The following is a 14,814-nucleotide window of genomic DNA, read 5'->3' as shown; positions in this document are numbered from 1 at the left end:
CAATCCTATGCAAAATTATGTGGGGAACAAATCCTACTGAACACAGTGGGGCCTGCTTCTGAGGAAACATGCAGAGATGAATACTCTAATATACCTTTTATACTGATGCAGTTTTTGCAATTGTTTTTTGCAATTGTGTTATGTTGGATTTAAAACCACAGCAAGCCACTTCAAGAGACTGGTGTGGAGTGGGTGACTTTAAATGAAGCATTAGAAATGTCAGAGTAGACCTGTGGGCAGAAAAGAAAACAGTCTAACTGAGACAATCAGAGTTGTTTGGTTTTGTAGAGGCTGAGTAGAGTCCCATGGTGAGTCTCTGCATTTCGGACTTTCTATACCACTGCCTGTATGAGACAGACACCTGAAACAGCCCATTCTGTGCATTTAATGTAAAATTCTGTAAAATGCATATAACCTGGTTGGCAACCTTCAGTCTCGAAAGACTATGGTATAAGCCTACAGCACCTGGTATTCCCAGGTGGTCTCCCATCCAAGTACTAACCAGGCCTGACTCTGCTTAGCTTCTGAAATCAGATGAGATCGGGCAACCATATAACCTATGTGTAAACTTTTCTTAAGTACAAGCTAAAAAAGGGATCTCCGTTAGAGATGTTTTTACTTAGGAATGTGCTTTAAACTTATCTTATAATTTCTGCATAAAGTAGGGTCTTCATAATGAGCTATAAGTATTTTATAATGCTTTATAAGAATCTAGGCCTTTATAGGTGGAGATAATTTATTGCTAGCTGCTTAGATTAAGCCATTTCCATGCAACAGGGACCAAATATGTATACCTGGAGGCCGGGCAAAAATGGGTTAAGAACATATGAACAGCCTCACTGGCTTAGATCAAAAGCCCATCTAGTCCAGCTTCCTGTATCTCACAGTGGCCCACCAGATACCTCAGGGAGCACAAAAGACAACAAGAGACCTGCATCCTGGTGCCCTAAAACAGGGGTTCTAAACTTTTTGGCCAAAGGGCTGCATCAAATATCTGGCACAGTGTCGGGGGCTGGAAAAAAAATTAAATATAAAATTTAAATAAATACATTGGAACTTAGATGAATGAAGCAGCAACTGTTACCCTGCAGATGCCCAATCTCGTCTGATCTTGGAAGCTAAGCAGGGTCAGGCCTGGTTAGTACTTGGATGGGAGACCGCCTGGGAATACCGGGTGCTGTAGGCTTATACCATAGTTTTTCGAGACTGAAGGTTGCCAACCAGATGAATGAATAAAATGAATGGGCTCACATGTCCAGAACTTCTCCAAGGACGAACACAGCCCAAGAATTAAAACACACACTTAAATGGACCCCCATTCCCCCACCCCACAAGCAGAACTCTGGTTGTGTTTGGTCAACTGGGCCAGAGGCTCTCAGGGGATCAGAGGCTGGCCGTGGGCCAGATAGAGGCTCACCACAGGCTGCATCTGGCCCCCGGGCCAGGGTTTGGAGACCCCTGCCATAAAACCTGGAAGTGTGTCTCCGAAAACCACTCGGACGCTACAGGATCATGCTTCCTGTTGGGTTCAGGAGGTCAAATTGGTCCTACACTACAGGTTCAGAAGCCATGGTTAGTCAAATCTGCAGGTTCCAAATCCGCAGATAAGGGGAACCGACCTGTAATAACTTCTTGACTTTTCCACTGGATGAAAAAAAAAATGATTCTGTGAAGCAACCCATTTGCCTCCTACCAGGACAAAAATAAATAAATAAAATCAAACCTTCGCAATGAATCAGTCGTGTTCATACCTCTGAGAGATCTCCGGAACGTCATGAATTAGCATACCCACTAATTCACGAACACATTTAATGCATGCAGTAAAATAATAAACGCAGGTGTCAAAATTCATCGCAGCTCAACACCAGCAATGACCCTATTTGTATTCCGTGCCGGGTGTCAATTTGACTAAAAGCTGGTGGGTGCTTCCAAGAGCTGCCTCTTTCCCTTTATAACACATTAATGAGGCTCATCTGTGAAAATGATGCATTATGAATTAGCCGGACCTCCCACTCCCCCCTTAACAAAGTACGATGACTTCTCCAATGGATGCAGATTTACTAATAGACCAGGATGGAGATCAAGAGTTACTATGACAGCAGCTTGCTGCAGCCTGGCTTCTGTTAAGTTGGCAAACAGCTTTAGGATGATCACTTTCACTATTGGTTCCAATTTTACTATACTTAAAATAAGGGGTTCCCAGAGGCATAACTAGGGTAGAGCCTGACGGTACTATTCTAAGGGGGCACATGACTGCCCCTCAGGCTCCACCCTAGTTATGGAGGGGGTGCTACCAGCTGCACCCCCCTGTTCCTTCGCCTTCGAAGGGGAGCCTCCACGGGAGAGGGGGTGCAAAGCCAATTGCAGGGTGCGCTCCTTTCTCCGGGGTGAACCCCGAAATGGACATGGAGAACTGACGGGGACTTTGTCCCATCAAAACCTTTCTTAAGAGATGTCATGTCCACTTTAGGCTTGGCATTCCTTCTTCCCTCCAAATAGCCCTAATTCTGCAGAAAGCACCACTGGACCCCATCACCGGACAGCTGCATTGGAAAAGGGGGTTGACAGGACTGGAAGCTTCAGATTCCCAGAGAATCATTTTCCCTGCCCACGTCCCTGCGACTCTAGCCCTGCCTCTACAGTGCTGCTGCTCCAGGACTGGGTTGGGAGTGGAGTAGCAACCGGTTTGCACAAGAGGCCACCGGAGTTGTATAAACCAGCTCCCTATCCTCAGTGTGTTTTTGTATCGGAATAAAATTCCAGGGTCATTTCCATAGCAACAGCTTCAGGGTGCAGCCGGGGAAGGTTTGTACAAGGCGCTTTGGACCGCGGACTCTACTGACATAATTGAGTGCGTTCAAGTCATGTCTGGCCACGTTGACTCTGTGTCTAGAGCAACTGAAGAGCTAGATAGAAACTAAAGACAATAAGAAGAGCCCCACTGGGTCAGGCCACAGGCCCATCTAGTCCAGCTTCCTGTATCTCACAGCGGCCCACCAAATGCCCCAGGGAGCACACCAGATCACAAGAGACCTGCAAGGCTTCCTGGGAATTGTAGTTTAGAACATAAGAACAGCCCCACTGGGTCAGGCCATAGGCCCATCTAGCCCAGCTTCCTGTATCTCACAGCGGCCCACCAAATGCCCCAGGGAGCACACCAGATAACAAGAGACCTGCATCCTGGTGTCCTCCCTTATCGGCTGAACATAAGAACATAAGAACAGCCGCACTGGATCAGGCCATAGGCCCATCTAGCCCAGCTTCCTGTATCTCACAGCGGCCCACCAAATGCCCCAGGGAGCACACCAGATAACAAGAGACCTGCAAGGCCTCCTGGGAATTGTAGTTAAGAACATAAGAACAGCCCCACTGGATCAGGCCATAGGCCCAATCTAGTCCAGCTTCCTGTATCTCACAGCGGCCCACCAAATGTCCCAGGGAGCACACCAGATAACAAGAGACCTGCATCCTGGTGCCCTCCCTTGCATCTGACATAGCCCATTTATAAAATCAGCTAGACAGTGATCTAGCTGTATATCACACTGCTGTATGGTCCTGACTAGTCTAAAGCTAGTGATAGAAAGGTTTCATTTCGTTCCTCCCAGCAGCTATACTGGGCTGGAAATGAATAGCCGAGCTATGTTTCAGCACAGTCCTCGGTGCGCTAGTGTGAGGAGCTAGCTAAGAGACCCAGGGCCCAATCCGATCCAAATTCCCAGTGGTCAGTCAAGGTCCCTGGTATGTGTCTCAACAGGCCCCACATGTGGAGCTACCTCCTGATGTGCTGGGCAGCTGCAAACATCAAAATCAATACGACACGTGATTCTCTTCACATAAGGGCCCCCAACTGTTAATCCTATGCACAGGGTTAAGGGTGCAATCCTAACCTCTGCCAGTACAGCTAGGCCACAGTAGCTTGCACTGTATCCTTAGGAGCAGGCTGTGGGTCACCTTGGCATAAGGGGATATATTTCCCCTTACCCCATATAACACCCTTACCACATATAACCTATTTAGCTGGCACAAATCCGAGCAGCCCATGAAGGGCTCCGAGACGGGGAAGTGGGGGTTGGGATATAGTGTGTATCACTGCCCTCAATCCTGCCACCCTCTTGGGCCTGATCTGCCCTCTCCCCTCTTCAAGATGCCTCCCCCTCCCCCAGAATGCCCTTCTGCAACCCTCTTGCACCGCCTGTGCTGCCCACCCCAAATCTCCCTGCCTCAGTTGGAGCAGGGACACGATCTTGTGCCAGCAGGTTGGTGCATGGCCTTGCGCCTGCACAGCTTGCTCCCAAGTCAGCGCAAAGGTGCTTTATGGCACACTTTGTGACACTTGGGAGTTGTGACACTTGTGACACTTGTGACACTCGGGAGTTGCAGAGTGGCATGTTTGAATTTATCTGCCTAACACTTAGCCAACTGGTTGGCAACCTTCAGTCTCGAAAGACTATGGTATAAGCCTACAGCACCCGGTATTCCCAGGCGGTCTCCCATCCAAGTACTAACCAGGCCTGACCCTGCTTAGCTTCCGAGATCATGGTACAAGCCTACAGCACCTGGTATTCCCAGGCGGCCTCCCATCCAAGTACTAACCAGGCCTGACCCTGCTTAGCTTCTGAGATCATGGTACAAGCCTACAGCACCCGGTATTCCCAGGCGGTCTCCCATCCAAGTACTAACCAGGCCTGACTATGCTTAGCTTCCGAGATCATGGTATAAGCCTACAGCACCCGGTATTCCCAGGTGGTCTCCCATCCAAGTACTCACCAGGCCTGACCCTGCTTAGCTTCCGAGATCATAGTATAAGCCTACAGCACCCGATATTTCCAGGCGGTCTCCCATCCAAATAGTAATCAGACCTGACCCTGCTTAGCTTCCGAAATCAGACGAGATTGAGCATGTGCTGGGTAACGCAATCCTAACCAACTTTCCAGCACTGACCTAGCCACTGTGCAGCCCCAAGGTAAGTTAACAAACATGCCCTTACCTTGAGAAGGCCCCATTGACTACCTCCCCACTGCAGGATGCAGTGCACACCACATTGGCACAGCTATGTCAGTGCTGGAAAGTCAGATAGCATTGCGCCCATACACAATCAGGATTGTTCCATAACAGTCTCCCTCCCCTTGCACGCGTGAATACACACACATGCTCTTATGTAAACATTAATTGATGCTACTTAACATCAAGATTAATTAAGCAAGCTATTTCACATTGAATTATATTAAGACCGCAAGCCGCTTCAAGTCCTAAATGCACAAAGTGAGATGCAAAACACATGATTGAGCAGCAATAAAGCATCCAGGGAATACACAGATCCAGCAAAGTGAAAATAAAATAACTTTAAAAATGGTATTACGATCTCATATGCCTCTAGAAAAAAAAAATAGTCCATTGTTACTTTGTATGGAATAGACCGCCTTGGAGAGTCCATACATGTTTGGACTTAGCAAGTCCTTTCTAAGAAAGAAAAGGGGAGTGGAATTTTGAAAACATAAGACTACAAGTCATTCCTCTGGGGCAGCCATTTTCAACCACTGTGCCGTGGCACACTGGTGTGCCGTGAATGGTCCCCAGGTGTGCCGCAGGAGTTTGGTGGAGGGTCATTTATTAATAGGACCATTGGGGATATGAGCCCCTCCCCCCCCCACCAACAGCATGGTGTGCCTTATCAATTGTCCAAAAACTGATGGTGTGCCTTGACAGTTTTAGTACCTTGTCAGTGTGCCATGAGATGAAAAAGGTTGAAAATCACTGCTCTGGGGCAATACCCACGACAGTCACTCAGTTTAAGACGTGAAGCCAGGACTCATTCATTTCAACCTCAGCTCTTTTCAATGCCTGGTCTCAATTACAGCATGTGCAGAGATGCCAAGGAGGAGAAAGTGCTTCCAAACATGTGCAGACAGCTTTTTTTTTGTCAGAGCTGGGCAATTCCAACCACCCAACACATACGCAAGATCTTGAGTCAAGGATTCTTGGCTAGAAGTTTTGGCCTCTGTGCAGTTTTTTCCCTGCTAAGAATGGCAGTGGAAACCCAAGGAGAGCAGCATAAGTGCCATGGAGACACCATGATTCTAACCATGATTATGAGCCACATATAGAACCTCCAAGTTAGGGAGTAGTCTACCTCTAAATTCCAGATGCTGGGAGGCCGGCTTGTGGGGTTCCCCAGAGGCATCTGCTTAGCCGTTACAGGAACCAGGATATTGACCAAGATGGGCTTTCAGTTGGAGCTAGGAGGACGATCCTGATGTTCTTAAAACTCTCCTCAATCCTTCAACATAATGTGAGCATGCATTTCGGCTGCCTTTCTGAATACTAACCCATCCCTGTGGTCCAAAGGTCCATCCAAGACCTATCTGCATTCTCATGCATTTCCAAGGGTGCAAAAGAGTGCCATCACTCACCCACAGCACTTTCCATTCAAGGAAATCCCCACGTCCCCGTTCCCCCACCTTTTACTCAGCGCACCACATTTGGAGTAGCCAGACAAGATAAACACGCGCAACAGGCACAGAGGCCCAGCACAGAGCTCAAGGCAGCCGAAAACCGTGACTGCCTCTCGTACTTGAGGGCTTTCTTGACCTCTTCGTTTGACTGGGAAATGTAGTCAAGGGTGTGCAGGACATTGAGCTCGATGCTGTTGATGGTCTCCTGCTGTTCCGTAACCAGGATCTCCAAGTGGAGGAAGAGGGAGTGCAACTCGCTGATCTGAGCTTCCAAATCAAGCAGCTGTCGGTGACGCACCTGAGCCATGGCCAGATGTTGCTGGGCTTTGAGCACTTCCAGATCCTGGCCAACGATGCGCGGCGCCATGGGGCTCTCGGCCAGCTGCTTGATGTCCTCCTCCTGGAGATCCAAGCCTGCCAGTTCGGTTTGCCTCCTGATCTGCTCCTTCAGCTTCTCCACATATTGGGTCTCCTTGGTGTAATGGCGGGCGACGATGTCGCGATAGCGGCCAACGAGGACCGAGACCTGGGTGTGGCGGATGCGGCTTACCGCCAACCACTGCTTGCTGTCCCTGGCCAGAGCCTCCTGGATGCTGCGGAGCTTTGGCTGAATGATCTTGGCCTCTGTCGAGAAAGAGGCTTTCATCTGAGCCAAGACTCTCTTCCCCGCGCAAATGCTCTCTTCGGTGGTGCAGCAGAACACCTCTTGCTGCTTTTGATAGATGTTCTCGGACAATTCCTCCAGCTTCTCCAGAGACAGGGAGAGGCTGTTTATTTCCCGGAAAGCTTCCCGCAAGGGGCTGCTCTCGTCCTCGTGAAAAACGGGATTGTCGAAGGAAAGCGTCTCATCCCGCCCCAAAGAGTCCCCATCTTCGTTAACTCGGTTTCTCAGCTCCTCTAATCTGTCCTTCATCTTCAGGTCTCCTCGACGTGGCTGGAAGCATCTGTGGAAGAGGAGGCCAGGAAGGCACACCCATCGGCTTTTACAGGGATTTCAGGAGACTTTCGGAACTTTTTTGCGTCAGTCGGCGAGAGCCGCTTAAAAATAGCCAAGAAAGAAAAAGAACTTCCTGCCCTTAAGCTACAGCAAATATTGACTGTGGCAATAAGCTTCGAGCCAGAGTTTGCAGCACGTCACATGGCTAACTCAGACCGGCTGGGCGAGATTCCACGCCAGGTGTGGGTGGCACCAAGCCCAGTGATGTAACATGAGTTTGTGGCAGGAATAAAAGCAGAGATGTGAGATTAGGGTGTTGGTGGGAGGGGGGAGTTTACAGCCAAGCTCAACTGACCGTCAAATGTCAAGCTATCAAACTCCAGTGTAATGCTCTGCCAAGTTTAACTGTGATCACCTGCACCTCTGAACCACAAGAAGTTAGAACTAACGTACCATTAATTCATTCACTGAACCAGTAACAGCCCCCCTGTGCATGATTCTAAAACCCCACTGTGCAAGTTTGTGAACAGGGTCAGCTTCAAGTCAATTGGACCAGTTGCTCCCAATCAGGCCTAAGGGCCCCCCTAAGTACTAGGGTAATCTACTCTAGTCTTGCATGCAATTTTATATTAAAATGTGCTTAAGAACATAAGCACAGCCCTGCTGGATCAGGCCATAGGCCCATCTAGTCCAGCTTCCTGTATCTCACAGCAGCCCCACCAAATGCCCCAGGGAGCACACCTGATAACAAGAGACCTTTATCCTGGTGCCCTCCCTTGCATCTGGCATTCTGACATAGCCTGTTTCTAAAATCAGGAGGTTGCACTTACACATCATGGCTTGTAACCCGTAATGGATTTTTCCTCCAGAAACTTGTCCAATCCCCTTTTAAAGGCGTCCAGGCCAGATGCCGTCACCACATCCTGATCCATTTGGTCCATTCACTCACATGCATTTTTTTAAGTGCACATTTTGATTGCTTCCCACATTACCATAGAGATACAGAAGTCTATAATAAAACGTGTTTTTCTGTCTAAGATTCCACAGACCTTGGCTGTGAAGCTGGGGCCCTGCAAAAGAAGTGTTTCTAATTGGGCCCCACAGCTCCTAAGTCCAGCTGTGTTTGTGAAGCAGCCCACCCCAAGCAGCTTGTGGGTGTTTCCCAGGGGCACCTGCTTGGTAGCTCAATGCAAAGAAGCAATTTTTGACGTGTGAAGGTAATGAAGGAGATGCCCCCAGTTCAATCCCGGGCATCTTCAGGTAGGACTCAGAAAGACCTCTCTGTGAAGCCTGGCAGAGCTCCTCTGATCAGCGTAAAAGGAAAGTGAACACCAGGGCACTTACTCAATAGCAAATTTTTCATCTGCTTCCTCCATCAGCTCACCCTTCACCTGCATGAACTATGCAGCCGTCCTTCCTTGTCTGAAAAGACATACCGGTAGATAGATATTACCTCCCTGTCCAAGGTGTGGCCTGAATTTCTATATGGCTATCTATATTCACACACTGCTTTAGCCAAAGATTCGACCCGTTGCTGCAAATGTAAAATTCAACAGCGAACTCATCCCCACCCCTGGCACTGCTTCATTGGTCACTCTGCAAATAGGGCAAGACTGGTGCTTTTGCTTCACCTCCCACTGATGGTTTGACAAGAGGGTCAAGAAAATAATGGGGATTGTGCATGGCTTATTAAAAGGTCCATTCAGATGAGCTGCTACAATTGGCATTTTTCCAGATAGAGTCCCCTCCCCAGGGTCTCTAATTCTTAGAGGGCAGTAGATGCCTCTTGCGGCCACAATGACCAGCTCCTGAGTTTCAAGATCTAACTTGACACCACTGGTCAGTAAAACTTCACCTGATTCAAAAACAGAACAACCTCTCCGTTTGCCTTGGGAGACTGTGGGAGCTGCAGACCCTCGTGCGGTGTGACAACTGGGACAAAACTGTCCTCTCAGCCAGGAAGTGACAGCAGGATTAAAAACTTGTTCTGTTCCCTGCAGCTCTATCGACACTGCAAAAATTAACACACACCAACAAGTTTCATTATGAAATGTTGTGGGGGCACCCAGGTGGGTGGGAGCTCACAGAGGACCGTTTGCCAAGGGTTCCTGCAGATCTGAAACTGACTATGGAAATAGGGACTTTGGGGTAGGCACAGAAGGGGGGAACCACAGATGGGAACTGGTGGGGCACTGCTGGGGACCAAAGCCTACACAAGAACCCAGACCCATGTCTAGCCAACTCCTGAGCTTCCACTGTTGCTGTTCCGCACTGCCACCTGGGGAACAGCACAAGAAGTGGACATCTTCCTTAAGCACACTGGTCCCCACACTGAGACGTGGCTTGTGAGGTCTTAGGAAAGAAAAAGATTGCCTTTGATCACTTCCAGTGTCTCACTGGGCAAGCACTCCCCACCATGGACCACCAGAGACAGTGGAGATCAGACCACCCGCAACTGCCGCTGGCAACAAAATCTTCTATATAAATAATGAACCTGATAAATCTTCTGTGTTACCTTGCACGTGCCTGATCTCATCTGATCTTGGAAGCTAAGCAGGGTCAGGCCTGGTTAGTATTTGGATGGGAGACCGCCTGGGAATACTGGATGCTGTAGGCTTATACCATAGTCTTTCGAGACTGAAGGTTGCCAACCATTTTTTTTATTACAAATTTAATTGAATTTCTTGTGGGTAGGGGTGGGGTGGGGGTTTGCATGTGGTTCTTGACAATTCCAATTCTTGCCTCAGTGGTCTGTGAACTCTTAAAGGTCCAGCACCATTTTATGAAACCTGGATGTCCCGTTGATGCTGCTTCAGGGAAGAAAGAGGATAGCTCACTGCTACTACTACTGCCTACTCCCCACTGTCACCCAGTAGGCATCACCCATTGAGTGCCCAACTGGGAATGTTTACCAAGGACCAGGAAGCAGATGAAAGAGTTCTTATTCACCACTGCTGATGTCATGTCAAGCGGAAGCTTGAAGGACTTAAGAACAGCCCCACTGGATCAGGCCATAGGCCCATCTAGTCCAGCTTCCTGTATCTTACAGCGGCCCACCAAATGCCCCAGGGAGCACATTAGATAACAAGAGACCTGCATCCTGGTGCCCTCCCTTGCATCTGGCATTCTGACATACCCCATTTCTAAAATCAGGAGGTTGCACATGCACATCATGGCTTGTACCCCGTAATGGATTTTTCCTCCAGAAACTTGTCCAATCCCCTTGTAAAGGCATCCTTCTGCTGTTCCATGAAAGAATAGCTGGCACACACGTGTGCTTTTCAAAGCACGGGGAGAGTGCACGGTTGGGTCGGGCTTTGGCCTCAGATTCCCCTCCCCCCTCAAAAAAGGCTAGAGACGCTGCAGAAATGAGTCGAGTTGAAGCAGCAGTAGATTTGATTGCAAAGAAAACGTACGCTAGAAGCAAGAAGGGGGGGGAGATGTACATTTGACAACAGGCAGCAATGAACAGAAAAGGCAGAAAATGAAATGGGATGGAAGCGGCCGAGGAATCGAGAAACAAAATTAAAGTGGCATTTTTGCAAAGTGAATGCGAGTCAATTTCAGTGCATCAAGAGATTCGTGGTTACTTTTGAGTTCTGCTGCTGGTGTCATAAGTCAGCATCATCATCTCTTTCTTCAGCCTGCCGGTGAAGAATATCATGTCTCTGTTTCTGGAGCCGGGCTTCAGAAGGACCCATCAGAGGGACCAAATCACCTGCGCAGCTGGTAGGGCAGTTGCGTTTGATGAAACAGGTTGAAAATAGCTGAACTGGAGAGTCATTTCAAAACACACTGGCAACCTTTTCACTGCACACTGGCAAGGCACTCAAGTGGTCAAGGCGCACCATCAGTTTTTTGACAATTAGCAAGGCACACCCCACTGGCCACAGAGGCTGCCATCCTTCAGTGGCCCTACTAACAAGTGATCCTCCCCCAAATTCCCACAGCACACCTGCAGACCATCTGTGGCACACCAGTGTGCCACGGCACAGTGGTTGAAAATGGCTGCTCTCGCTTAGCTATTTTCAACCTTTTTCATCTCATGGCACCCTGGAAAGGTGCTAAAAGTATCAAGGCACACTGTCTTTTTTTTTTTTTTTTTACAATTAAGAAGGCACACCGCACTGCTGGTGGGGAACTCAAATCCCCCAATAGCCCTATTAATAAATGAGCCTCCTCCAAACTCCCGTGGCACACCTGTGGATCATGTGTGGCACATCAATGTGCCGTGGCATACTGGTTGAAAATCACTGCTCTTTCACCGGGTATGCCACTTGACATCCGATACCATAGCTCCTTCTTTCTATGGGCTTTTGATCCAACTCTGGGACCAAGGGTTTCGCCTCACATCAAGATATGTTTTTACAGTCAAGCTTTTATGGGAGAACTAAGATCTAAGACATACCACTTCACTGGGCCACTGGAATGAGAAGCCACTCTGTGAGACTTTCAAGGAGGGATATAATCCTTAATATTAATGTTAACTAATTAATAGAGGAGCCTGTTGTTCTGGAACAACCCCTGTTTCTAACAACTTGTGGCATCCCACAAGCAGTTGTGAGAACCCAGTAGTGTAGCTAGAGGGAGGATCAAACACCACAACACACTGTGTAGGCACAGTGCAAGTGTGCCTAAATGGATGGGATTTTATTCCAAAAGGAAACATTTGTTCAGACCCGTAGTAAACATGACGTATGTCCTCAGAAGCATTCGTAAGCTGTTATTTGTTGCCCTTTAGGTGTGCCATGCACTTCCTAGAGGCACTCTAATCAACCAATTGCGTGGGTTGCAACCAAGGAGACCAGGAAGGCACCCGTTATTATGGACAATGACATCGTTAATCACAGAAGACTGACGGGAGTGGGGGGGGTAAGGAACATTTCAATTAATGGGATCAGCAGCATCCGAGAGCATGAAGGCTCATGCGTCAAAATGGAAGCAATATGGGTCAGTGTGGGAAGCTCCCCGAGGCAGGCAGGGAAAAAGACTGTGGCTACCACTAGCCAGTGAAAATGCACACATTCAAAGACACTGTTCTATCCAGCTGGTCTGAGTTTACTGCTAGACTTTATATTTCCAGAAAGGAGTAGTAGGGAAGGGGGGGAGACACCCCCCCCCCATTTTGCTTTCTTTGCCTCGGCAGGCCCATGTGTGCATCAGAGGTTGATTCAGGTCTGCAAGGAAACCTCCAAAATGCCATTTTTAGATTTTACAGATGGGCTTTTTAAAACAACACTCTTTCGGGACCCATAAAGCTTTATGAGATTTTAAAAAATACTTTCACTTTAGCAGCTGCTCAAGTCGCTTTTTCCCCCTTCCTTTTACTATGGTGGGGGGGGGCACCTACTGGAGAGTTTGTGGCCTCCACATTTATCGGATCAGGACCTCATGTTCCCCTTCACCTGGCCCTTGAGAATTGCCAAGGCACATTTACGTACTCATGAGTAAATGTGCATGTGTGACTCGGTTTCACTTTCCATAGGGCTCTATACATTTCCCTTGGCATCTTGGAGAGGGGGGTACATCCTTCTTGAGTGTTTTTGGGGGCCGTGTCCATTGGACCATTCTGGTGGTGTAGCATTCCTTTTGACCTGCCCTTCGAAGTGGGCAACTTGCCAACAAACATATACAGCTCAGTTTCACTTTCCATAGGGCCTGATTCATTTTCCTTGTCAGGTATTTTCCTAGCATCAGTTTCCAGGTATCAGTTTTGCAACCAACTGGTTGGTCCTGACCCACAATTTATCTCGTGAACCAGTTCCTGTGATGATAGAGTTACACGCTTTGTGGGCACACATGACTTGGTCTCTCCCAATCTTTGGGGGCACGTGTAGAGTGGGGTTTTCAGAGGAGCAGCCCCTTCCCCCAATTAAGCAAACTCATCCCAGGGGCAGACAACTTAGGCAGGTCATCGATTCAAGCCAAGAGGTATTGTCCAAACAGGTCCTCTGTTTTTCTGTTTCAACACTATTGTTGATTGATTATGTCTCTGGATATCAGTAGATATTCATTGCTGGAAGACTTTCCGCTCTGAAGCTTCAAGAACAAAGAAAAGTAGGCCCACAAACCCCCACTTCAGGCTTCTCTTCTGTGTTTCGGACTTCACAACGTGTTGCCCCGGAAATTATCCCACAACGAAGCCTTTATGCTGAATTGGTGATAGCGCAATCAGTCCCCATGAAGGAGGCAAACTTTGGCTGCATAGGAGGAAATCCTTATTTAAATAGCGTTATCATTGCTGTTTAGTAAAGGGGAAGAATAATGGTGGCAAAACGAGATTGTACTTGAAAAAGACATGCCTTTTTCTTTAGATCAGGGGTTCCCAAACTGTGCACTCAATTTTAGTGGGTGTCTCCTGGTTGTGCTGTAGTGCGAGAGAGAAAAAAAAACATTCCTCTATTCGCTCTACCTATCCCTGTATAAGTTTGTATGTATCAATCATGTACCCCCTTTGGAGCCTTTTTTTCTAGACTGGAGCCCCAAATGCTGTAGCTTTTCCCCATATGGGAGGTGTCTCCAGCCCAGTAATCATTTTGTTTGCTCTCTTCTTCACCTCCTTCAGACAACTGAGGATGGTGGACTCAGAAAAGCAAGGGTCACTGGCCAAAAGTGTGGAGGGATATCACAAGACAGGTCGGGGCAAGGTCATAGACGGCTTTGAAGGTATCGGGCATGGGGGAGTAGGGAGGGGGCTCGAACTGCTTGCTTTAAAAATGAACAGTAGGTAAATACAGAGCATCTTTATCAAACTTTTGCACCTCATCCAACCTCAAAGAAAGCAAGGGCCTGGAGCACTCAGGTAATACAGATCAACCAGCTTGCCCAGTAGTTGCATGTTTTGTAGTTAACTGGATTCATTTGATGTCGCAGAAATTTTGCAATCCAAAGCTATCTTGGGTTCTCAGGGGTAGGGCTGTGTGGCATGCAGAAGAAGCACATGCTGTGCATGCAGAGGATTCCATGATCAGTCCCCAGGTAGGGCAGATAAAAGCCTTCATCTGAAACCTTGCAGTGATGCTGCCAATATTAAGCTAGATAGGTGAAGAGCCTGACTCATGAAAGAAAACCTGGGTATGCTTAAAATTGCATTGTTGTTTTTTTTTAAATTAGACATTGTGAATCTTAGACGCACCAAACAAAATCAGACAGATTGATCTAAGCCAGTGGTTCCCAGACTTTTTAGCAATGGGACCCACTTTTCTAAACGACCCTGTGTCAGGACTCAGCTAGCTTTACGAGCCCAAAAAAAATTTCACCTTAGTAGCTGCTCAAGCCTCTTTTTAAAGCCCTTTTAATATGGTCAGAGGGTACCTTCTGGAGCATTTGCTGAGCTCCACATTCACCAGGACCATTCTGGGGCTGCTGCCTTCCTCGAGTACACTTGTGGCTCTGTTTCCCTTTCCAGAGGGGCTCAAGACATTT

General features: G+C 48.0%; 1 protein-coding gene and 1 pseudogene across 1 annotated transcript; one reads left to right on the top strand and one right to left on the bottom strand.

The window, feature by feature from the left end:
- Positions 1-1,069: 1,069 nt before the first annotated feature.
- On the top strand, positions 1,070-1,186 carry LOC136663341 (5S ribosomal RNA; annotated as a pseudogene).
- Positions 1,187-6,465: 5,279 nt separating this feature from the next.
- On the bottom strand, positions 6,466-7,365 carry LOC136663036 (syntaxin-3-like). Its single transcript, XM_066639923.1, has one exon. The coding sequence runs from the start codon at positions 7,363-7,365 to the stop codon at positions 6,466-6,468; it is 900 nt and encodes a 299-aa protein (XP_066496020.1).
- Between the last annotated feature and the right edge of the window lie 7,449 nt (positions 7,366-14,814).

The sequence above is a fragment of the Tiliqua scincoides genome, chromosome 12, assembly GCF_035046505.1.
Source record: "Tiliqua scincoides isolate rTilSci1 chromosome 12, rTilSci1.hap2, whole genome shotgun sequence".
In the NCBI taxonomy this organism is placed as follows: Eukaryota; Metazoa; Chordata; class Lepidosauria; order Squamata; family Scincidae; genus Tiliqua; species Tiliqua scincoides.
The sequence above is the reverse complement of the archived record's forward strand: the minus strand, read 5'-3'. Positions and strand labels throughout refer to the sequence as shown.